At 40.7% G+C, this 25,403-nt stretch overlaps 1 protein-coding gene across 1 annotated transcript; it reads right to left on the bottom strand.

Annotated features, from left to right (window-relative positions):
• Window positions 1-4,266: 4,266 nt before the first annotated feature.
• c1qtnf12 (C1q and TNF related 12) lies at window positions 4,267-23,577 on the bottom strand. Its single transcript, XM_080497222.1, has 8 exons — window positions 23,188-23,577; window positions 11,351-11,455; window positions 11,152-11,263; window positions 10,794-10,978; window positions 9,920-10,028; window positions 7,271-7,364; window positions 5,284-5,362; window positions 4,267-5,200 (listed from the first exon to the last, which is right to left on the bottom strand). Exons 1-8 carry the CDS (start codon window positions 23,365-23,367, stop codon window positions 5,102-5,104), a joined length of 963 nt encoding a protein of 320 aa, XP_080353348.1. The 5' UTR covers window positions 23,368-23,577; the 3' UTR covers window positions 4,267-5,101.
• Window positions 23,578-25,403: the final 1,826 nt, after the last annotated feature.

The following is a 25,403-nucleotide window of genomic DNA, read 5'->3' as shown; positions in this document are numbered from 1 at the left end:
TTTTTTATATAAACTATAGAATCTGGTCTCTGTTTATGTTGGGGGAGCTGCTCACTGAGGGTTTTGCTTACACCCAATGAGTAAGTCACTAAGGTAGAGGAATCTCATAATTAAGGCCTCATTAAAGCTACACAGCCCAACTATGTTGGTTTACAGGGCAGACAGGAACCTCAGAGATTCACAATGGGGCCTTTCATAATACCTCACTTCTCTGAGGGAAAAGAGAGAGAGAGAAAAAAAAGAAAACAGTTGCTCTTAGCATTTGGGCAGATGTAATTGCAATCACTCAGCTTGTCTGATGCTGATAATGGGGCGATGGGAAATTCCTGTCAGAGTCGTGGCGCAGGGTGGTTTCGCAACCACTTTGGCAGTCTCCATGTTCCACTGCAGGGCAAGCGAATGCGTTACGGCATGCTCGCATAGCTGTCATTAAACACATTTTGAAGAAAAAAAAAAACACATAAGACAATCAAAACTCACAAGTGTGTGCTGTTCTCCGACTCCTTGAGCAATGAAAAGGCAAATATTATATCATCTGTCATCCCCGCACAGTTAAACGCGTTGATAGACTCCAGCTTATGAAAAAAAAAAGTGAATGTGCTTTTGCAATCCCACTCAGCTACAACACTCTATAAATTCTGCCTGTGCTGTTTTCAACATTTCTATTTTCATTTCATTTATCTTAACTTTGAGAAAATTAGACTGTTGGGAAATAAGAGCGCTCGTGTATTGGAAACTAAAATGTTGGTTTGTTCATTTATAAATAAATAAAGATGAAATGTTTGTTTTCCAATTTTTTCTTTTTCTTTCTTTCTTTCTTTTTTGGTGTGCTTTGCAGCAAGCGGCTCATTCCTGTCTGAAATGTGTGGCTGAAATAACACGTGGGTGCGACGTTCTTGTGGTCGGTCCTCGGGTACAGTATGTGACACTTGGCATCCCAGCAATGCTTCCATGAGAAGCCTCTATTATAAGGCATTCAAGCAATGATGCTAACAAGCTCATTTTACTGGCCGGACAAGCATTGGTGTCATTAGGTCTAAGACTTTATTAGTGAGACCACCCAGGAGACAACATACTGATATGGAAGATTTTAATAATCACAGTAAAAGACCTGATTTATCAGGATCACATGGGGGACAACAGCTATGCAGTTTTAATTAAACTGGAAACTTGAGGAATTATCGTTACATGTAGGCACTCACGATAAAGAATGAGCCACGCAGAGAATCTCATTCTGCACATGTTTCAGGACCAGGTAAACGACTGCAGTCGTGTAACAATAGGGCTCACCAGAGAAGGTATTTGAGGTAATTTTGTCATTTTGTAATTCAAATGCAACCTTGGAGACATAAAAAGTTTGTTGCGTTGCATAAACCATAATTGCAGTTCATTAGGTATAGTTGTGCTTCCTTCCAATGAGCTGTTGATTAGTGTGATCTCAAAATGAGGCTTGAAATTCAACAAACTTCTTTAAAACAGTGATTATCAGCAGGTCCGGTTATGGAATTCAACTTTTTAAAATAATTTCAAACCGAACCTCAGATACTTTATTCAAATATTCCAGTCTGCCAAAAGGATGACCTCAATTCACTGCATTTTAAATAGCACCACATCTTTTCACTTTGGAATCTCAAAGAAAAAGAAATAAGTTCATTCCCCTCAATATACTTTCCTACTCCTTTTCAGACATGCTAATGTGCTATATGAGGTGTATGTATGTATGTATGTATGTATGTATGTATGTATGTATGTATAAAAAATGTATTTATTCACATCAAATGGTGTACATATTTTTGGATGTGTGTGATTGCACAAAATTTAGTAAATGGCACATGCCTGAAATTAATAAACAAAAAAAAGAAGAAAATGCCACTTTTGACGGCTTTATCCTTTCACGTGTCAACAGCTCGTTGCACAAAACACACTTCCTGTGTTTCGCTATTTTCAATAAACATAAGTGAATAAAGTTGGGTTTTTTTCATTAACAGTGTGATATTCAGGTTGCCAACTGACTTTTCAAGGCATTATCATTACATAATGTTAAGTAGCCATCAATGCCAGTTCTTATTTAACCTTGTCTTTTCACTCATGTAGCATCCAGTCAATATTGTAGAAAGCCAGAACTGGTGGTAAATTACTTTTATTGTCGTCCATGTCATCAACCAACAGTTCTGGCTTTCTACAATATTGACTGGATGCTACAGTAAGCGCCTGTTCCCCGATTGACTGAAGCTAAACTTTCCGTCTTTAACCGTGAACCTTTTTCTTTCGTCTTTTTCTCCGTTCGTCAAGCATTTCCGTCATCGAACGTCCGGTTGCTATGCTTACCAAAATAAAAGCTCAATGCCGTAAAATAAAACTTTACACCGTAGCTATAATGTAAATAATGCAAAACTACTCTGTTGGTCTTTACAATTCACATTCACACCTTTGGGCAACTTAAGTCACGTTTCCACTGCAAAAAATGTCGGGAAAAGGATGGAACGGACCGGCACAGAGTGGTATAGCAAAGCGCACCCAGACCCAAATCTGTTTCCACAGATTCCATTGTTTCCACTGCAGAGGGTTTGAATATGAATTTATGAATCCTCTGTTGTTATTTACATACTCTGCTATGCGCTAGTTTTTAACTTTTTTTGTTGCAGCCACAGAGCTTCTGTGTTGGTTCCGAGAGGGCGAATGGCGGCCGGCGGGCCCTGGTGGCGTCTCGCTCTATGCCGCCGGATTGTGTAGTGCATCGGAGCTGCTCCAAGCTGGCCGACGGATGTCCACGGCTGCCTCCAAGCTCCGACCCCGGTTCAGTTATGGCCGTCTCCGTCCCTCCGTAGCATCCGCTCTTTTGGGACCAACAGGAAAGTTGCGGCAACAAATAAACCAAAAACAACAACTAGTGCAAAGCTGAATATGTTAACAACAGAGGATCCATACAGCCGACATATTAAAATATTGTAGGCGTGTTGTAAGTCTCTGACCAATCAGCAGACGGCGCTTCAAAATTGGACCGTTCATTGTCCTGAGCTCCTCAACCAAAGGGCGACGGATAAGCATCAACCTTAGGGGCGGTTATTTCGGTACCATCCACAATTCTTGCAGTGGAAACGCACGAAAACCCCAATCGTACCAGATCATCCCGGCACTTTTTTGTGCAGTGGAAACGGGACTTTCCAGTCACAGGACACCCTGTAGTTTTGGACTGTAGGACAACACCTGAACAATATGTATGTACACACAACGAAAATAGGCAAACTGAAAAGCCCCAAACTTTGTTCATACAATGAGAGCGCTAACCAAGTTGTGCCCAAGTTGATACATCTTTAAGTAGTTTATTTGTTTGCAACTTATAAAATACGACAGAAGAAAATAGTGATAAATCTGCATGGGATTAATTTCTTTAATTCAAAGGCTACAGACAATCTTGTTGAAATCAGAGCACAGTGAACTCAGTGCTCAGTAACCTAACCCAAATATTTCCCAATGTGAAAATGCAAAGTACATGTTAAAAGAGGCTACATTGAATTAAATATACATTTAAAAATGTGAAGCAGGTAAAATTTTTATAGAAAAATAAAATTCAACTTTATGCATATTTTTTTTCAAACAAAGCCTCTCGTTGCAAAACACAGTGGAACATTAAAAATATTTGACTCGTATTGTAGCTCTTTGAAACTTCAAGCAGCTAAAAATAAAAACAATGACCTCACATTGAGATTTAATGGATTCGAAAACAGTTGAATCCTTGCCAAGCTTTTCTTCAGACTGATGAAACTTGTCGTGTCTCAGGGAACAGGATTTCTGGAGGCTTCAGCCTGCATGTTTTCACAAAAACTGGGCTATTTCTGGACTATAAGTCCGGTTTTGTGTTGGGGGTTTTTTTGTCATTTGACTGGTGACGCTGGTTACATTGTCTGGCAGCTTCTACATCGATAATACATGTATAGAACACCTGGGAGCCACTAAATGTCAATGTAAGACAATATTATGCTGCTACGCGGTTCCATTGATAAAACCTCCTCTGCTAAGACAGCACAAGCAAAATGTTGCCCAAAAGAAAAGTTAGACCTTAAAGAATTAAAATACATATAATCAATAAATAGAAACAGATCAGCATAAAGAGTGGATTTTTTTTTTTTTCAAGAAATATTAGCATCATATAGAAAACAGGCCAATCATAGGCTAAAAGCAGAAGAGCTTGGGAAATGTGGCATTTCCTAATTAAGTCAAGTATTTCCAAAAATAATAGTTTGACTTGGAAAAATTCAGGGAACACAAACAATATGACATTTTATTTTGGACGAACATGTATTTCATGGCAATCTGTCCAATGCTTGTAGAAGATAAAATCTCATAAAACTACAAACGTCAAAGTCACATGGTGGCAACAGTGGTCACCAAAATCAGTAGAATCATAGTTTTGGCGACCATGAATGTCAATACAAAATTCCAATGCAGACATTCAACTGCTGTGCATATATTTTAATCTGGACCAATGCTAAGATAGCTAACAAATGCACTAAGAGATGTATTTATAAATCATATGATGCCTGCTTATTGAGCATATTTCAACTGTCCAGTGTAGTCACAGTCTATGTACCATATAACACATATAAAAGTGAATTTTAATTAAAAAAAATAGTTTATGAGTGTGTACACAATAGATAGTAAATAGTATACATTAAAAAAAACAGCAGTCAATATACATTAAACGCACAAATGTACTACTTTGTATTCATTAGCGCTTTTGTTACCTACGAAGAACATTTTAGACTCAATTTACTGCAAAAGTCTTTAACAACTGTAAAAAATATAGTGTGATAAACATCTCCATGTTATTTTCAGGTGACTTTATCGGTGAAGCAACATGCATCCAAGTTCATGAGGCGAGAAGTGGCGGTGCACTGTGAAAAACAAACTCAGTCTGCGAGTTCTTCACACTGTCTTTTCACCATCTGACCAGCAGTCCAGTCAATGTGAGCCCTGCTTTCTTTTCTTTTTCTTCAAACCCTCCCCATGGTTTGGTCCTGTGTGATGGAGCTTGAAATAGTCCATTGAAAGAGATAAAAAAAAAAAAAGACACGGCAGCGGTAGACAGCTTGGGTGGAGGCTATACACCCAGCAGCATGCCCATGAAATCAGAACCGTTCTGTATTGTGATGGATGCACCGGCTGCGTTATCCACAAATATGGAGGTGTACTGCCCAGCCTGCAGAGTAAAAACACACAATACAGATATTGTAAAACATGAACATTTTTTCATGTGCTATATATGAACGTCTCGTGGCTCACCTGAAGCTCCAGCAGACCCTGCACACTGACGGTGAAGATCTTGCTGTTACTCTCCAATCCAACAATCATCTCCAGCGAACTGCAAATCAGATGAATAAAGCATAAAAAAAAAAAAGTTAATGCAAGTGATTCTTTATGCTAACTTAGGTCCTCTTTCTATATGACAAGGAATACGAGTGTATCTGCAAAACCTTCTTCAGTTTTGGGGGCTCCATTTACACGACACCGGTGTGCAGATCCACTGTATCTGCAAAGTTTTTATAGCAGCTTCTAAAGTGGAATAATTATTTCACGTGGCAGACCCATAGTGATATGACTCGCGGTACAAGTTCGGTACACGGACCCCCCCCCCCCCCACCACCACCATTAGTGAAGAAGGTTTTGCAGATGCACTTGTTTTCATGTAAATGGAGCCAAAAGCTGCCAGCTGTTGCTTCTTGTGAGCTGTCTTCATGCTCAGCTAACTCAGACGCCTACTGACTTTTGGTTTACTTTTTTTGATACAAGCAGTTATCTGGTCACCTGTAATCATTCGTGAACAAAATGAGCAAAACAATTGATCCTATGTGTAAAGACTAAACACATATGTAGAACTGTATCTCCCCATTTGCAATATTTATGCTAAGCGAACTCTGTTCGCTGTCACTACATATTTGCATACCAATCGAACTTAATAATGTCAATCTTGTCATGTGGCTTTTGGAAAGACCATGAATGTGTTGATTTGCCTTAAGTCATATGATGGCCGGTAACAAGTGCAAGCCATTGTTTTATACTAAGCTAGCAAAGCTGGCTGCCAGCGATAGCTACTATTTTGCATATTGACATCTAAGTGGTGTATGATGTCTGTATAATTGCTGTATCCTTTAAATCAAAAACAATAGTATATTGAAAAGGCTAAGGGGGAAAACTTTGCTTTGCTGTCATTTCATGCTGCACTAACTTAGTGATTGGCTGGCTTTAGCCACATGTTTACCATAGAGATATTTATGTAGTGGCAATGGTCGCAAATAAGTAAAAATCTGCCCTTTAACGATGGGGAGAGTCTGCATAGAGGGTTGAAACGTCGCTGCAGCCTTTAAAACCACACAGCGGGAGCACTGGCTCCTGTTAAACGGAAAATGCTACATTTTTATGGCAAATCAATCATGTTTGTCTTTGCTCGGACTGCCTTCGCAACAAGACTCATTTCACATTCTCTGCATTTTCAGGCGTGGGAGGGTGAGACTGGCTGGGACTTTGGCTCAGGAAACCAAGAGCCAAGTACTCTTTGGGGTTTAGTATCCCATCATAATAATATTATTCATACATTCCCCCTCATTGTACCACACCAGAAGGAGAAGCTAGAGAACTCTGCACAGTTCAGGAGAGACGTCAGGGATCTGTTTTTTCTTCAGTGGTTTTCAGTAGTTTTATGTAAATAGACTTCTGGGCTTGTGATTTTCTGTCCAACTGTATCCAATCGCTTCATTACTAGTCTCCCACGTTCCAAACAACAGCCTTCCTGTGCTGTTAACAGGCCGCCTGAAGTGTCAAAGGTGAGTCCATTAAGATTAGTCAGGCGACAGGGACGACGGCTCCAAATGAGAGGACATTTCCTTTAAAGACCTGTTCTGCTTTTTATACAGGAAATGCCAAACTGGTTCCACACAAAGTGTAACAGACAACACCTTTAACAGCACATAAACTCTGGTAAAAGCCAAAGAAGCATTAAACACTAATAAAATATCACTGTTACAGGGGAAATAAACAAGACGTGGAAACAGGTATGTAAGGAATGCACAGCGCGGTTGTTGTTGTCAGATTAATGACTCCACATGATCAATTTCATGAATTCTTACTGGTGATCAGTTGGAGCATCACTCACCAGCATGTCATAACAAAATCAAAAGCACATGTCACAGTGGCGTCAGGCAGATTGGACTGTATTTGGATTCAGGGGGAAAGAGCTCTTGGGAGGGTTTTTATAACTACCAGGAATACCTACGTGTATCTGTGGCAGAGTGACTCAATGCAGATCAACACGCGGACGTTGTCCCGCGCTTTGAGCTGACTCTTGCTCCTCTTCACCTCGTTGTGATCTGCAGGGAAGTGAAAATATTCAAATTAAAGAGGCGCAATCCCCCAAAACTAGTTAACATCAGTGTTGTTGCAGCCCTGCAGTTAGAATGAAACCAGACTTTCAACCCTTTATAGCAGACACACTCCCACCTAATGTCAAATATACCATGACATCTACGTACTTTCATTTATTTCAGTCCCCCCACACGATTAAAATAATGATTTTTTATTTTTTTTTGCAAATCAAATAATGAAATGGAGTTTTATTCAACTATGTCTGAAAAAAGAGCAGCAGCAGGATCCATTACGCGACAGATTTTTACAGCATAACTTGCTCTCAATTATTCCCAAGTAAAAACTCTCGATAAAATCAAATATTCGATGGTAATACTCTGAATGATTACATTTAAACACATCCTTATAACTGAATTTGTTGTATGAGTAATAGAGCTGAATTAACACATTTTAGGGAGAGCGACCACATTTGGTAGCTTTGCTTTAACTTTTTTCTTATTTGCTTCAAAAGATATATTAAAAAAAAACGTTTAATGACAATGATAGGCTGTCATAATACAATACATTTTGTAGTAGATACTCTTTTTAGACCCCTTTTTTTTGGGTAAATTCTTGAAGGTAAAACATTAAACTGCTGGACTTCAGTATGCAGTGACCCAACAATTCATTGTGTGATAATTTATTAAAATAGGTTTAACTTGCTCAGTTTTTCACTTCTAAAGTTATTTTAATCTGTGTTATTGACCTTCTTTATACATGCATAGAACCTGCAATTTAATAACCAACCAAAGATCAATCAATAATCATAAAATGTGCTTTAAAAAAATATCAATATAAAAGAAACAGTCTATAGCTCTTTTGGTGTGTATGAACTCTATGGGATGGGGTCTATCCTACCACTCTTTAATAAGTCCTAGTCTAATATAATGTGTTTGTTCGGCATCACTTTTATTTGGTACAGTGTTCATGTTTATCTTTTTTATTCTATATTTTAAAAGGAAATGCTTCAAGCAAGTGCAGAAGTTCAAAACCTTGAAAGCAGAGATTGCATTGTCACATTTTACAAATTCCTGACACTTCAAATACATATATAGCAAAATAAATGACTTGTGAATAACTGAATATACTATTTTGTTCTTTTTTTTTTTTTTAATATAGCAGTTGCCAAATATGTTTACTTGCCCGATCATGTGTGAATACTGTATTACAAAAAGTTTCCTTCCCTGCTATTATCTCTGTATATTGTGAACAATCTGCTTTGAATGGCGTCAGTCCATATACTGGAGCTCACTTTCCACATCCGGCTTGGTTCAGTTAATTATAAACACGCTGTAAAGTTTAACGGACCACACCTTTGCCCTTTACTCTGTAGTCAGTTTTAGTCACTAAATCTAACTATTTAACATTAGGGGGGATATAACTTTGATTTAGCATGCATCCATTGCAGTGGTAATCATATTAAAAAAGTAACTAACACAAATTGGATATGGTTGAATTTGATAACAAAAGGCTACTGTGCTAGCATTGAGATAACATCCTCATTTTAAAGTACTTTGGTGTCCAAACATTGGTTTGGAGACCCCATTAGAGGCTTTTTAGGCTCTGAGGATGCCAAAATTAGATCTGCACGTCAATAGAAATTGGAATAAAACAGTAACACTGTCTTTTTATTTTTTCTTTTTTTTTGAAGGCTCTTTGCATTGGACTTCACGGTAATTTTTTGGACAAATCATGGATTGGAGAGGAGGTCTGCTGCCTTCATTAGAGCCAATCTGGAGGTCTCCATGCACAAAAAGGTTTGGAACCACCGCTTCAGGATGTAATATTTTTGCTACTTAAAAATGGATAAGTGTATCTTCAAGAATTCTTCTTCAACATCGTCTATGGAGGAGTATCAAAATGGATGCACATTCCCGCAGTTCAGCATTGTTTCCGTCATAACTACAATGGCCACAAGGTGGCACCATCACTCCTTCATTTGTGTTCATGTAAGTGCATTTGAATTTCAACTGACTCTTATGAATGAACAGAAATAAAAAGTAACATTTGTTGTTCGGTTGATGATCTGTAGATTAAATATTATAACCATAGACAATAAACATTACAATTTTCTAAAAGTACCAATCAAAATAGACTTTAAAACCTTGTGAAAGATTTATAGGATGAAACACAGCTTTGTATTCAGCTGCTTTATCCTCAGTACTTTCTTAAACATGAACACTTCCCACAATTATAATTAAACTTAAGTGTTTCACCTAAAGCAAACATGAGGTCAGCTTCAACTGGAAAAGTCAATAATAGATTTAATGAATAATCCTTAGGGAAGAGCACTTCCATTTTCCCCAACAGTGTTATTACATATTCTTTAGTAAACATACAGCATTTGCTTGGCTGCACAAGTGTTTTGTTTTATTTTATTTCTGACTAAATATACTGTTATTTCTGGACAGTAACCAATCAGCAGATATAAAGAATTCGGGATTGTTTAAGTCTGTATGGGAATGATGAAAAGCTGATTTGTGAAACATGTATAGCTAGTGTTGTAAAGTCGTAGATTTACCGATGTGCACGTTGGCTGAGAACTGGTAGATGCCAGTGATTGGAGCTGTGAACCTCCCGGTCGACTGGTCCATTCCCGACCCTCTGAGGAACGCTCCTTTAGCGGGCGGCTGAAAACACAGAAACACTGATGGAAAACGTGCAGATTGTGAAGAAAATGTATTGTGAATTCAAGCTGTGCGATCTCAAAATATAGACTGAGCTGGAGAAATACCACAAGGATGCTCAATGTTGGGCATTATACCAACACCAATTCTAAAAACCATATGAGTTTCAATCAGGTTTCGTAAATTCCGACTCATCCTTAAGCCCCTGTCGCTTCTATTCCCTCTTATTGTAATCATTTAATTTCTCACCGTGCAAAGAAATGAAATCATCTCTCAAAATGTACACATATTGTCCTAAATAGTGCTGTGTTAGCATGTTAAATAGTCAGCAAAGTGTACTCCTCCCTCGTCCAGCCTTGTCAGCCCGTCCTAGCAGGGCATAGTTCTTCCACTACAGCATGCCGTTTCAAACAGTGTCTATTTCTGTCCTCTCCACACTTTATTCCAAGTCGGAGACAGAGTGCCTTTTGTATGCCGCCCAGGGAGTGATGTGTAGGATTGAAAAAGTTGATATTTCTGACCAAAGAGGCCGTCTGAGTCTCGGAGTGGCACCGCGCATTTTGACAGTGCCAGTTACCAGCGAGGGGGATGATCCTCTCTCGTAATTCGACCATTCGCAAAATGATTATCCAATGCCCGCACTTACAGCCGATTTGAACAAAGCATGCGACCCTGCAGAGGAGGATTAGCCCACACTTTACTTTTTCTCTCAACCCGCAAGCAAAGAGCGGAGCCCAACCGATTCAGAAACATTTCAAACAAACTCACTGTCTGAAAGTTCTGGAGCTCCACCAGAGTCTTCTTGTCCACCACCATAGGTCCCTTGAGCTTGCAGTGGAAAGCCTCCTCTATTCGGCGGTAGGAGGTCTTTCCCTCCAGGGTGAGGACGGCTGTCGGTAGCTGGCTTGGGCTGCTTTGTCTGTCCAGGGCTGCAGTTCTCCTCTCTGTAGCCTCTGAAACAAGCACTTCCAGATTATTACTCCGCAGAATGACATCAGAGCAATTTTTCAACCAACTCCCTCATGATGAGGCAACGAAACATGGACTTAATATTGTGTGATTGCAATTGTTGGGTAGAGCAACTGGTAGCTCATGAAAGGCCAAGTTGTGGTGTATCTCCAGCTACCTTTAATCATCTCCTTGAACTCCTGGAGAAGAACTTCCTGGGTCACTTCTGCCCCAGGCAAGCCCGGAGGTCCTTGGGGGCCAGGTGGCCCTGGTGGCCCAGGTGGGCCCGGCTGATAAAGGACAGACACACAATATTTTAATGCACTGAACCCAATGTGAAAGTCATAAGAAAAAAAGTCTGGCGGACTTTGCATTACCAGGGGTCGTTTGCGTTTGCGACACTTTCCAGGAAAGTTTCCAACCGGTCGCTTGACAAAGTCCATCCATGACCCAAGTGGATCCACCCTCTGGTGATCAGAAACCTGCAGATAATATAACAGGAAATCCAATGAAACATGGTAATCTTAATGTAAGCACAGTAAGCAGGTAAGAACTGTTTACAGAATAATCATGTACTTCATTTTTAGATATGTCTGCCCAGTGGGATACCAGGCAAAGACCGTACCTTTGAAGCAAAATCCAATGAGTCATTATTTCTCCCTTTGGAAAACGTTGTCCTAAGATACAATTAAATGGTGCCAGACACCAGCTAAGGTCGAACGGGAAAACCTATTTTCTTTCACCGTCTGTCTTTCCTGCCCAGTCTACTGCAAATCTAGTTTGCCATCAGTCGCCCAAAAGCTTGACTTTACTGTGCTTTCCTTTTTTCTTTATTCATTCCAGATAATTCACTCAGGTGCCACGTCAGTTCTTATTTGCCCAACAGACTTGGATGAATGTAAACAAACCTTGTCAAGTAATTTTATTTTCAGCACATGAAAATTTCCATGAGCACCCTGCTGAAAAATGAGTCTGCCCGTCTAATGTGTGATGTCGATCCTGTGGACCGCAGTCCTCAATTACCACAGTTTGTAACAACACGTCAAAGTGGCCAACACTTCTCTCCCTCGCCTAAAGACAGACTTGTGCTTTCTTTCATTAATGCTGCTCGTTTGACTAATGCAGTGGTCTACAACCAGCAGCTCCAGTGCTGCGAGTGACTGTGTAGCACCACTGTAGTGGTTCTCTTAAACTTTCATAACATTAAATGAAAATAAACATTATATTTTACTTTATCCATTTTACACCAGCTAAGATGAGCAAAGTTGCTAAAAATTGCTTGAAAAGATAAACGGCTAAAACAGCTTAAAATGCTTCAATGGCTAGAAATGATGTGTGAGTTTCTAAAAGAGTTGGAACAACCAAAACACCTAAAGTTGCTTCAATTGTAAAAGTGGCTAAAAGAGCTTAAACATCTTAAACCATAAGAACAACTTTTTTAAAAAGAAACGTGCAAAATGGTTAAAAGAGACTAAAGTAGCTAAAACATTAGCTAATATCACCATAAAAGAATAAACAGATAGAAATGCTAAAACTAACTAAATTAGTAAAGTAATAGTTAAAAACCTTCATATATGTACATAAGAGCCCAAAGGTTTGCTACAATCACTTTAAAAAGTAAAAACAAGTAACATATCTCAAATAAATAAATAAAAATCCCAAAAATCATGTTGCCTGAAACATTTAAAATAGGCCCGTGGTTAAAATTATGTGAAAAAAAGAAAAATCAAAATGACAAAAAGATTCCAAAATGGCATAAAGCGATGAAAAAGGCAAAGAACTAAAAACAACAATTTAAAAATCAATTCAATGTCTACTGTGCCACATTGTATTTATGGAATTTCATGAATATAACCTAAACGTTTATGTAGTGTGTTATTCTCATGTTGAAGATTGAATGTGTTTACTCTCCAGTAATTATAATTGGTGAAAAGTGTCCAAAACAGCTTTTCTAGTCATAAAGTTTATGGACAATTGAATTAAATGAATGATTCAAAATCTAATAAACAAGATAATAAATGTATATACTGTACCCACACAAGAGTGAGGGATGTTTCAGTTTGTGTTTTCGAATCAGGAGGTATGCTCTGAAAATAACTCCTTTATAATAAATCATACTACGAGTCTGGGATCTGTTGAAGAGATAAGGCCCTGGAAGCTACATTTTTATCCCCTCTGCTACGACTGGTTTATTTTGATTGTGGCAAAATGTGAAGCTGAATGAATTCCAATTACAGCGAGCTCAAGTCTTACTCCAGTCCTGCCCCGAATGTCAAAGAGCCTTCAGCCGAGATACAAGAGGAGATAAAGACGCGCGCTGGAGGTGAGCTGTCTGAAAAGGAATTTGTTTAGGTTTGGCAGCGGGACACGGATCACTTATCTGCTAAACCAACATGCCGATTTCTTCGCAGTTAAAGGCACCACCGCAACAAAGTAACTCCTTGTTTGTCTTTTCCAATATGATGGAATGAAAAAAAAAAGGTCTGTTTTCTTGTGTTTGGGATTTGCACCGCTCCCTTTCCCTTGCTCCGTCCCCCCTTGACTCGCTCTACTCTCTGACAGCAGACAAAATAAACAACGTAACAGACTCGGCCCTGGCTGCGCCTCAGATTGTTCTGTTTCTGTTGCAAGACTGAAGCTTGGAAACAGATAAAAGCAAATAACTGATTCAGTCAAGAACAGTTTTACGCTTCTAAATTCTGTTTCCACAGAACAGAAGGCCAGATGGATAAGATGATTTATTTTTTTCCCTTTCTCATGTCAATTTTTTTTTTTTTTCATATTCATTATATAGCAGTAAGCTCGAGGGCCTGTCTACTTGAGAACGCTGTTTCACACAAATGCATTGTTTTTGGCCAATCATCCATATGGCGTATTCATATTTTTTTAACACAAAACACAGAGTCGGGAAATTCTAAATCGCCAGCTCGGCTTTGAGGTGTTGATGGGCAAAGATGCACAATATGATGATGTCATCACCCCCACACCCCCGCTGCAATCGTCTAACCCTAGCCCTAACCCTACTGATGATCGTAGGTTTAATAAGCCAACATGTTGATGTCTTGAATACGAGGAGGGGCAGGAGTATTCTCTTCTTCTCAGTGTTTGTGGTCTGCCTCTTCTGCATGTTTGATGTATTTGGTGAGTCACAGTGCCCCCTAAAGGCCTGGCATATGTACTACATCATGCTGAGCCATATTTCTAGTGATGTGTGGACAGAATGTTTTGGGGGAATGCCGAAGATTAAAAAAAAAAAGATTATTTTGACTCTTGTGGACAGGACCTTAAATTGAACATTTGACATAATATTTGAAGCTCAAAGCTACTCTCAGGTTGGACTATTAAAGAAGAGGTGAAAGCCAACTACTGGAGGACTTTCAGGTTGACCCAGTTAAGTTTTGGGACTGAGTGTGTTTCATTGAGATAGCTCTGAACTTGACAAGTATGGTACGGTACAGTGTGCTCCAATGCATCCTCATATGCTCCACAAGTCTGAGCCAAAAAGACTCTGCCAATAATGTTCTTAAACTGCAGCAGCACATATTTACAATTAGTGAAACACACAAACAATAAAGAAAGTGTGCTCAACTGCATGGTTACCCAAGGAGATCACACTTTCAGTTTCTGTGCATTTTTGCTGGTGAGTAGTTAAAAATAACGTGACATCTCGTGCAAACAGGGACAGTCATGGTGAGAGGTCTGTGTGTATTAGACTCTGCTTACACAAGAATGATCTGCTCTAATTGGTATTGCTTCTGTGTTCATTGCTGAAAGTGGTCACACATATTGGAGCCAAAGAGAAAATAAATAGTATTTTTTTGAGCAGGGGAGTAAAAGTCAGATCAGCAATGGTACATAAACACTGAAAGAACCAAGACCAACAGATTGTTAGAAAGCAAGACTACTGAATCTAAACGTGCGAAACTCACAACATAAATGCAAAATAAAAAAAAATAAAAAAAACTTGACTGACACCACCAAGCTTTTACACATACCAAATGTTACATAAACACACTCCCGATATCATACAACAGCAACACTTCAAATCCAGATTTATGTACATATTTGCTATAAATATGAATACTGACATTGGGTTAGGATGACAAAACTGAAGTTAAATGAAATAGGCTTTGTACTGATAGCAACCTTCTTTTGCATCTAACCCAGGGGTCTGCAACCTGCGGCTCTGGAGCCACATGTGGCTCTTTATCCCATCTGGAGTGGCTCCCTGAAACTTTCCAAACATGACATGTAGTATATATGGAAATATAGAATACGTTCTTTAATATATAACATTTCATTTCCAGTTTTGCACACTTATCTTTGCAGAGGACTTTCACAGTTCAAGGTGACCAATTAATTAAAGAATTGTTTGATAACTGTTAGAGGAAAATTCTGATTTTCATGACACTGTCATGGGGAACAGCGCAAGGGAGTATGGGAGGCTATTTCCTGGTACTTTTTCTTGAAGTTTATTGTGGTCATGCCTGTGAATTTTGTGTTACTGTTATTATTTGGTCAGTCACCATGTCCATTGTTATCACCCTGGTCAGATCAGGTTATATTATAAGTGTAATTACACCATGAGTGAAAGGCAGGTGATGGCGACCATCAATGTTGAATGTTGCTGTTTAGCAGTTGCTAGTTCCAGATCAAAATGAAGGGTTAATGTATTTTTTTGCTGACTTATATAACAGGTTTGTTTTTGTTGTTCCAACAAAACAGTGCAGGTTGGCTCAAACCTTTGCTTTATTATATAATTACACATCTCATTCATTGCCCATGTCAAAATAAAAAGACAACATATCATTGCCAGGAAATCAGTCGTACTCCAAGCTTGTTATCCTCTTTAACACACGCCATTGTAATTAAACTATTAAACCCTTGCCCTCAAGGATTTTCTGTGCTCAAGGAAGAAAGGCCATGACCAAGTTAATTATTACCCTCAATTCTGTGCCAAGAAATAACGGTAAATCGCTGCATAAATAATTTAATCGTTGGGTTTCCGAACACTTAGCTGTTTCCATTCAACACTTAAAAAAAAAAAAAAATACGTGGACTGAAAGAACAGGGCAGTCATTGGTGATGGCTCAGATGGCTTACACAACGTGCCAAAAGTGGTCTGATTCATTGTATGCAGGTGTCGTGTCTGTCTTGAGCGAGAACTTCAAAGATACCACATACTCAGACGTACGAGCCGTATTGCCCGGTGACCCAGAAAAACCTGTCAGGAGCGTTCAATCTCTCACTTGAGGCAATTGATGGCGGCGCAAAGTAAACTGTGGACTCCCTTGCATAGCTGCGTATCAGCACGTACAAGTTGTGAACAAAGTGGAGAGGGAGCAGCTCCAGGTATCAGTCGGAGGGGTTGATGAAGAATAGCGGGACGCTGGCTTTGATCATGCACGAGCGGCTCAAAGTGGTCTCATCTGTCAGCAGGCGTGAGGACACTTCTTCATAGCGCAGAACTCCACAATGTGTCAGGATGGATGTCTATAGGCGAGAAATGTTAAATATTTATCCTCACTGAGCTTCACTACTGAGACGGCAGTCTTAAGAATGGAGAGCATTGTGTCTGCAGGTAGAAAGGTCTGAGTTATGGTACCTGAACAATCTGATCCATCTTTTTTTTTCAATCGTCAATATTCGTCATGCCCTGATAATGATCCTACTGTATTATTTTAGATATCGTCTCTAATTGATTGTTTTGAATGAAGCTCTGATGCATTTGAAATGCTGGCTGTTTGGACTGATTTTGCTTTCTGCTTTGAAATATTTCCACACTGCTGACATATAAGACACTGCATAGCTGATGCCACAGAAGGGTCAATTTAAAAACAACCCACTGCAATCGGCCCCAGCGCAATACTGTCAGTCTGATCAAGACATCATTAGTAAATATAAAAGTACAGATCACAGGAACAATAATTGGACATAGCCAGAATAGCCAGCTGATTTCTTTTATATCAGTTGTTTATGCTAATATGATGAGATACTGATCAGTATTATCTTGGTTTTGCATTTGACCAGAAACTGAAACAGTCCATATGTGATTGCCTTTGTGCATGGCATTTTCAGGATCTACCTATGCATGCAGGGCTGTCTCTAAGTACTCTAATTTATCCATGGATATGGATATGGATATGGATGGATGGATGGATGGGTGGATGGATGGATAGATGATAGATCTCTGTAATCCTGCAGAAAATCTTGAGCCCATTTGTTTATATTCTTGATGCATAAAGAACATAAGCGTGCATTAGTTATTATACATTAAGCATAATTAGCATAAGGTCTCTGAAACATTGGGCAACAACAAGAAACTTACTGTGGTCTGCCTCATGGCAAGTCTTGCTTTTATACGAGTAAACTCTCTCTGAGGAAGGAACAATCCTTCAATCAATCCAATCGAACTGATCAGTGAAACTTTTCATAATCCGAGCACTGAATCATCCGAAGAGATCTCAAGCAAGGAACAGACATACTCATGAATATATTGAAGGGTGTCTTTGTTTGTTAGTGTCTTTGTGCGTACTATGAAATTCAATCCTGGCGGCGCCACTGTTAAAGGCCCCCAGAGCCTAGCCTCAAACTAGGAAGTTCTTCTATACTGCTTTATACAGCTTGGGTTGTGGGGACCTGGAGGTGGTTTGGTCTGACTTTGAGTGTATGAAAGGTACAAACTGGACAGGTTGCCATCAATCACAAAAATGTTATATACAGCTACTTACACACCTACAGGTTATGTCGAGTCACCAATTAATCCCAGTTACATGTTTTGGACTGAGAGAGGAAACTGGGGAAAACACTTGTAAACAGAGGAAGATGCAAACCCCACACAGAAATATTTGAACAAGAAATAATGAGACAAAGTGCTAACCATTACACCACTGTGCAGCCCTGAGATAATCTTCGAGGAAGTAAATGCTGGCTACTGAAAATGTAGAGTTAAATATAAAGTCAAGATATTCCAGTAGCTCAACTAAACATTTTCTACTGACAATCACTTTCTCCTGTACCCAGGCCATACAATAAATACTAACAGAGACCAACAGCACTGTGGATTTAGAGTTTTTGGATCCACTTCGCAATCAGCTGTAATCATTGTTGATCATTCACAGAAGCCTAAAAGGTTTTATTACCCTCTGCATGAATAACCTACTTGACGTGCACTACTTTAAATGTGTTTGTCATATAGTTTTGGGAAAATTAGGTTGAATTTATTTGAAGCAATAAAAATGGGAAATATTTCCCCGGGGCAACGTGCCACCAACAACACAAACACGACTGTTAAAACACGTCTGCAACAAGACACTGAAGCGCTACTCCTCTGCAGGAGAAGCATATCTTATTTTCACTGGGATCTTATATGTTATTCTACCTGCTCACACACTGGAGATGACAAGAACTTGTTGTTGGCAGCAGATAAAAAAAAAAAAAAAGTTGCACATGCAGGTTTAAAGGTTGGGCGTATTGATAGAGAGCCTTTTTTTTTTTTTTTTAAATCCAATGTTTTGACATGCCTGCTCTGCTCGCTGTGCAGTCTCCATGCATGGGTGGCAGGGCCCAACGACAGGCCCGCCGCCGCCCCGGGAGGCAGGGAGGGTTCCCCCGGCTGCGTGGGACACCCTGCTAACCTGCGTGCATCCCAGCCGTCATGCATCCACTCCCATGTTCCACACCGCTGCACTTCGCAGACAGATCGTCTTGACGATTAATCAAAGAAGAAGCTAAATACAGTTCAGCATGCGATGTTGACTCTGCTCACTGTCTCACTACTCCGCCGTGCGCAAAAGATAATTACCCCATCACACAGGGAGGATGCTGTTATTACTTTAACAAATGTTGCATGAACACATTTGGATGTGCAAAAGATGTAGTTAATATTTAATGTTGGAGGCACTTTCTCATAGTGCAGCTCGGTTTTAAATTAGGGTTTCTAAACTCTCAACTGTTGTCCCAACAAACAATGTGTTTCTTTTCTGTGAGAGAAAGTCAGTTCTTGGTACAAAGAGAAACAATATTACCTGAAAGAAAATGTGATTGCCGTGTCACATCTGTTTTGAGTACAAATTATAGCTTTCAGATTGGAGTGAGTACTCATTTTCCCTGTGGTAGGTAAAACGAGCTGTTGAAAAGCTCCAGTGATCCTGTTCCATCTCAGGTACGGATCGGCCACGCGGTTTGACTTTGGGCAGGGCAATAACGCAGGATGTCATTAGATCCTCCTCCTTTTATGTGATTTATTTGTGGTTCCACACGACGCCGCGTAAGTACATGCTGTACTTGTTTTTCTCATCTTAGTGCAACTAATTTGCCCCCTTGAGCTGGATTACAAGCAATTGGAGAAACATGATCAAGTTGCAGAAATATAAGTTTCATTGCATTTTAGTGTAGAAACTAATTTCCCCCCATAGACACATAATGTAAGTGAACAACACTCTCAGGCTTTTTGCATACAAATTATCGGGGCTCAACAAAAATGAGTTGACATAAACATTTACAAAACACATGCAGATTTTGAAGACCAAATTTAATAGTGGGATTTCTTTCATGCTTTAAAAAGGTTACAACCTAAATTGCTAAAAAGCTTATAATTTTGTTACTTACACCAGCATGTTACCTACTTGTTCATTTATGAACCTTTTCATTTGATTCAAAATCTTCTTGACATGTCATGTTACCACAATCAATTAATTGAAGTTATTCACATAGACTATAAAGTCTGTGCAATTATCAAATATATTAAAATACAACAACAACAAAAAAAACAATTTCTTTTCATTTGAAACTCATAGACCCCACCCCAAATCTGTCCTGGATCATATACTGCACCATAAGTCCTTCTTTATATGTTTCTCTAAACACATCTATTGCTACTGAAAGCATTTGCTAAGGCATGGAAAACAGTGACTTTAATGCCAGTCATGGGCAGAGATTTAACGGGATCATCGGGGCTCAAAACTGTACTTTTCAGCATACCATACAGCAGTTGTGTATGATGATATAACGATCATGCACTTTAGTGATGAGTCATATACTCTATATGGTCCACCACTCATCGTCATGGTTGGTCGTGAGTTAAGATGTCATAAAGCATCATCTTGCAAGAGTACCGTAGCTAGTTTATTTTTATGTCCATTATGTCTATGGTCGTTATCTATTTTACTTTCTGGCTTTGGGACATGCTGGAAAGCTTATATAGATATGGGGTAATAACAATTTATTTAACTCGTTTAAAAAAAAAAAACTTGTTTCTACTATTGTACATGAAAATGTGTAATAACTTTATAGATTTTGTTAGTTCAGGTCTTGAAATGAAGCTTAGCTGTAGGTGATGGGAGTTGGAGCTCATCACAGCTACACTTTATTTTGAACATCATTTCAAATCATGGAGTAAAAAACAATCCCATACACTCACATTCACACCTGCAGGTTATTCATAGCTATTAACTGCAAACAAATGTTTTGTGATGTGGGAGAAAGCCCACATGCACACAGGGAGAACATGCAAACAGAAAGGCCCCAAGGCCAATCTTGAACAGGAGATTTGCCAAACACAGCTAACCGTCAGATGCAAGTGAATGTTTGCTTGTCTAGATTTTAATACTCTTTTGCATTCATTGTTTCATATAAATATATTTCATCCATAGTGGGTTAAAAGAGTTGACCAATCAACACTCATGTCTCAACTTCTCTTGAAGTTTCACTGTAAACTGAAGCTGAAAAATTGTGGTTTCAAGAACATGACCGGCACATGATAAGAATCAGGCGAGATTAAGGGATTTCAACAAATCTGGCATCAATCTGCTGCTGTAATAAATGAGACAAAATCCAAATAAAACAGCCATTCTGTGTCAGTGAGGTGAAAGCACAACGCTGTGGTTTATTTTACTTGCAAATATCCAATGTAATTACAAAAAGACTTTATTGTTTGTTTCTTGTTCGCTCTCCTTCTGATGACATCATCTGGTAATTTTACGATGTCAAACAAGCAAAACCTTCGTCTGACATGCTGGATGCAGGGTTCACTGTCATGCCACACAGAGCAAAGGTTGGTGCGCACCATCAAGCAGTGAGTGAGAGGCGTGTGTTCTCACAGTGGCCCTGCTTCCTCTGGGACTAGGCCTTGTCTCTCGTGTGCGGCTCTATCCAGAAGGTCCCACACACCGATCCATTAATCATCACCAGGGATGAGAGAGGGGGAAACAAAAACCCTCTCCTTGGGCTAAACCCAGCCATTACTCAACACGCCAGGCGTGATGTTTGACTTGACTCCCTCCATTACAGCGATCACAGAATCCCCTCGCCGCTCTCCACAGTGACAGATCCCTCTCATCCTCAGAGTGGAGAGCAATAAGGCTCGTGCACCTTTGACACGCCGCTCCGACAGTGTGAAGGTTCACAGAGATCAGCGCTTGTTTGAAATGTTTATCATCTCATTAGAAAAATTCCACTCGCAGCACAACTCCACACCTCGCTGTTGTGATCACTTTCAAATGGAAAATCTCCAGAGGAATGCAGGGTACGACTGCACTCTGCCAGCAGCCCACACACGGGATTGGTCAGATAGAAGGCGAATGCCATCATAAGAACTGTTTCCACTGGGCACAAGGGAAAAAAAATGTAAATGTGGAGTGTAAATGTTTGGCTTGTTTGAGAATACAAATTGCTTGCCAAGGCAGCTCCAATGGACGTGTTGTTTTCTCTGAGACCTAACAGATGTGTAATAGGATAAACTTACAAACTGCCCAAGAAAAGCAAGTTTACCACTGTTCATGGTGTGTGGCATGTTCATTTTCTTTTTTCTTCTTTTCTTTGCTTTCCTTTCCACAAACCTAGATAGAGTGGCACCAACAAATACGACCTTGAATGCGTCCACTTCCACAGATGTCAAGCTGAAATCTCAGGTTCCTTCAGAGGTGACAATGTTTGGCAAAGAGACTATCTGGCATAACATTTCGTCTTAAGAGTGATTATGTCATTACCGTCTGATTGTGGGAGATGAGATGAAAAGAATGTCAGAGAGGGAGGCGCTGGGGACTAATCCTCACCGAGGTGTTCCCTTTCAAGACCCTTTCTATGGGGCTTTGTGAGGGGCTTACACGGCATGCTGCCCCAGTTTTCCAGGGCCACACCGCCCCTATCGGATGTCCCAGACACAGCGGAGTCAGCCCGGGCCTTTGAATGACAGAATCAATGGGCTGGGAACAACATCGCCACAGGTCTTTAAATATCTGCCCACCTAACTTTCCCAAGCGTTACATCACGAGCACATCAGTCACCGCAAAGTCAGGGGGTGGGGGTGGGGGGGGTATGAGGACACCCTGCTGCCTGTGGGATGGGATGGGATGCACAGGAGCGGGATCTTCGCAGGGCGCAATCCTCTGCCTGCTGCAGAGTTGACACAAGGTCATCCTTCAGGGCCACAGCTTTTACAGAGCACACCAAGTCAAATAAACACCGCCCAGCCTCAGCCACCTACAAAGTGTTCCGAAAGACACAAAGAGGACCTCACTGTGTGGTTTCACATGGGGGTGGTGGTGGTGGAAGGTACCACGAGGCGGACTGGTAAGGACTGAAGTGTGGGCTGGTATATAGGGCAGCAAGGGTTACATGAGAATGCCAACATAATGGGTGGGCTGAAAGCAAAACAAATAGGCCGTTGGAAACCTTCACAAATATGCAACGCCAGCAATAAACCAATAAATAACAGAGTCAAGGGCCAAATGTTGCTCCTGAAAATGGACATGTTCCACATTAATGCGTTTTTGTTTTTTTTAAGCAGGAGTATGTTTTCTAACTTTGCTTTTTTTGGAAATATCTGCAGAAAACAGAAAGTCTACATCTGCTGCGACAGCGCTGAGGTGTTTACGATCATCTCAACCTGGTTTGTAGCGCTTGATGTGCTCACATATGTTGGAAAAGTGCTGGCAGACACCCACTGCGCGTACTAATTGATGCATTGATCAGCCTTTTAGACGTGCACATTCCTGGCATTCCTCTGGAAGTCATCCATTTAGAGTTTCACACGTTTTACTCCATCAAATTGTCGGGCGCTTGACCTGCAAGGGCACACCTGTCCAGTGCAGGCTTTTTACTTCCCCCTGCAGAAATCTGCACACACCTCACCCTAATCTTCTCCAGGTCGACATCAAACTTTCGTCATCAGATAGTAAAGGAATCGCAGGGTTAAAGACATCAAAAGAGTTACCTTGATGCTCCCGCCGACCTCCTCACTGTTGGACAGAGTTGCATTGTACGTCTCTGTTTGCTGCGGCGTAGCCTCCTTTGGCCTCTTTCTCTCCTTCTTAGCATCCACCCCATCGAGGAGGACACACTGAGTCCAAAACACTGCGGCCACCACAGCCAGAGGCCCGGCCCCACACCACATCTTCTCACTCTTTTTCAATCAGCACCAGGATCCCTGCAGAAACGACCTTAAATCTTCTGAGGGAGGACCGTTCCTGTGGTTAGACAGAAGCTGAGGATGCCCACAAGGCTCACACACTCACACAGAAGAGGGAAAAAAAACTCAGAGTGGAGGAATGCAGCTTCAGGGACTCCCTGTCCAAGAGACTGTCAGACTGACTGCTGCCGCCGTTTGCTCCCCTCTTGATGAGCTCTCAGCCAGCGCAACGTCGCGGGGGCACTGTTAAGTCTAGCCAGAGAGCCAGGAGGCTTACTCAACTATGAAATGTGTCAAGCAGAATGGTCCAAGGGAATGACAGATCGGCGCAGATCTGACAGCAAATAAACCCATTAGTGAGATTTTTCACGCTTTCTGCTCTGTTGGGGGGTGAGGTGTTGAAGGGGGAGTTGGGGCGGGGCGGGGTGGAGTAGAGTAGAGTAGGGTGGGGGGGTGAAAGAGAAGAGGCGGGGAGGAGGGCCGTTCAATGCTGAGGGTGGGCTGTGTGTTTGGAGGGGTGGTGGGCACTGGAGATGGATGACAATATTCTCTCTTCCCCCCTCGCTCTCTCCTGCTGTTTCTCACAGTGAGCGGTGGATCCAGGCTCTTGCAAAGCGGCTGGAAAAGCTGCGGGATCCCAGGAAGTTCGGCAGAAAAGATGCAGATCAGCATTCAAGAAGCAATCTGTCAGGAGACGGAAGAGGTCCAGAACTGATCTGCGTTCCTCCTGAAGCTTGTGACAGGACATTAAAAAAAAAAAAAGAAAAAAGAAAAGTCTACAGGCAGCAGTAGTGTGACACACCTGACTGACAGGTCCTCGTGCAGAGATTCAGAGATTCAGTGCTTCCGAGCTCTCCTGTTAGCCTCCTCTGTTGGTCTGCCTGCCCCTCTGGTCTCGGTAGCTCCTTTGCTTTGTGACTGAGCTTACAGGAGGGCTCACAGTGGAGTTTTATCATCACCCATTCTCCCTCCCTTTTCTCCCCCTCTACCCCCTTCTCTCTTGCGCTCTCTCTCTCTCTCCCTCCCTTTCTCTCTCAGTATATTGGCAACCTCACTAACTTTTCAGCTCTGCTTTATCTCACAGATGAAATGTTCAAGAGGCTCTTTGGCATAAATACTGTATGTCTCTGCAGTTGTGTATCTGTCATTTTGACTTATTTCCACCCTAAGGTCTTGTGTTTGGATCGACATTAATACAAGAAGCAAACTCTTTCCCCTTTCGTGAATAATTTGCACAAATTATACAAATCTTAATTTAAACAGATTTCTGATTGTTTTGTTCAGTGTTATGTTACTCAGGGGGAATGTCTCACTTTTTAACGGCTTGAGTAGGAGGGGGAAAAAGAGTGAAAGTAATACTTAAACTTCAAACTGGTTTAAATTGCAGGGTTCAGTAAACAGTCTATGACTGATGCGACCAAATTGTTGGTCTGGGTATTCCTACAATAAGCTTATTTGTCTAAAAGGAATTCAACCCTGTCATACTCTTAATAGGATAAATGACATGTTTGCTCATGAGCGCCTACCACATATTTGTAACTTTTTGGAAGGTCTCTGCTCTGTAGGTAAATATTACATTTTAACACAGCGCCACCCAGGGGCCGCAGACTGAAGCACGACTACCCTCCAATTTGTGTACCGATCCAATATGACGCAGTATTGTTGACATTCCACTTCCTGTATACGCAGCCACGTCCATAGGCGCAACGTAAACAGGAAATTACCGTCAAAAATGAAAACGTGAAACAGGAAACGGTCGTAGCTTGCTTTCAAAATAAGTTCTGTAAAAGACGGTGCTTATCTGTCCACTTTTAAAACCCATCATTTAGATGTAATAAAACCAATACTCACTCAACCATGCCCATGAATGCTCTCAGGCATGTAGGGCTGCAATAAATGATCGCCACTCTGCCACTCTTGTCTGCTCTGGGCCATCATCTGAAGGTGTGTTTGAGGATCTTGTGCCCATCATCCTCAGTCAGATGCCAAGTGTTCTTGGGTTGTCCCCATTTGCATTTCTC

Source organism: Blennius ocellaris, assembly GCF_963422515.1.
Source record: "Blennius ocellaris genome assembly, chromosome: 5".
In the NCBI taxonomy this organism is placed as follows: domain Eukaryota; kingdom Metazoa; phylum Chordata; class Actinopteri; order Blenniiformes; family Blenniidae; genus Blennius; species Blennius ocellaris.
Note: the sequence above shows the minus strand (reverse complement) of the source record. Positions and strands in the feature narration are given on the sequence as shown.

Bases quoted from the DNA above. Each gene is read 5' to 3' on its own strand.
- c1qtnf12 (XM_080497222.1), bottom strand. From the start codon at position 23,367: ATGTGGTGTGGGGCCGGGCCTCTGGCTGTGGTGGCCGCAGTGTTTTGG. The intron at 11,264-11,350 runs GTAATGCAAAGT...GTCCTTTATCAG, and splicing joins GCAAACGCAAACGACCCCTG to CCGGGCCCACCTGGGCCACC. The intron at 10,979-11,151 runs GTAGCTGGAGAT...TGCTTGTTTCAG, and splicing joins GTTCAAGGAGATGATTAAAG to AGGCTACAGAGAGGAGAACT.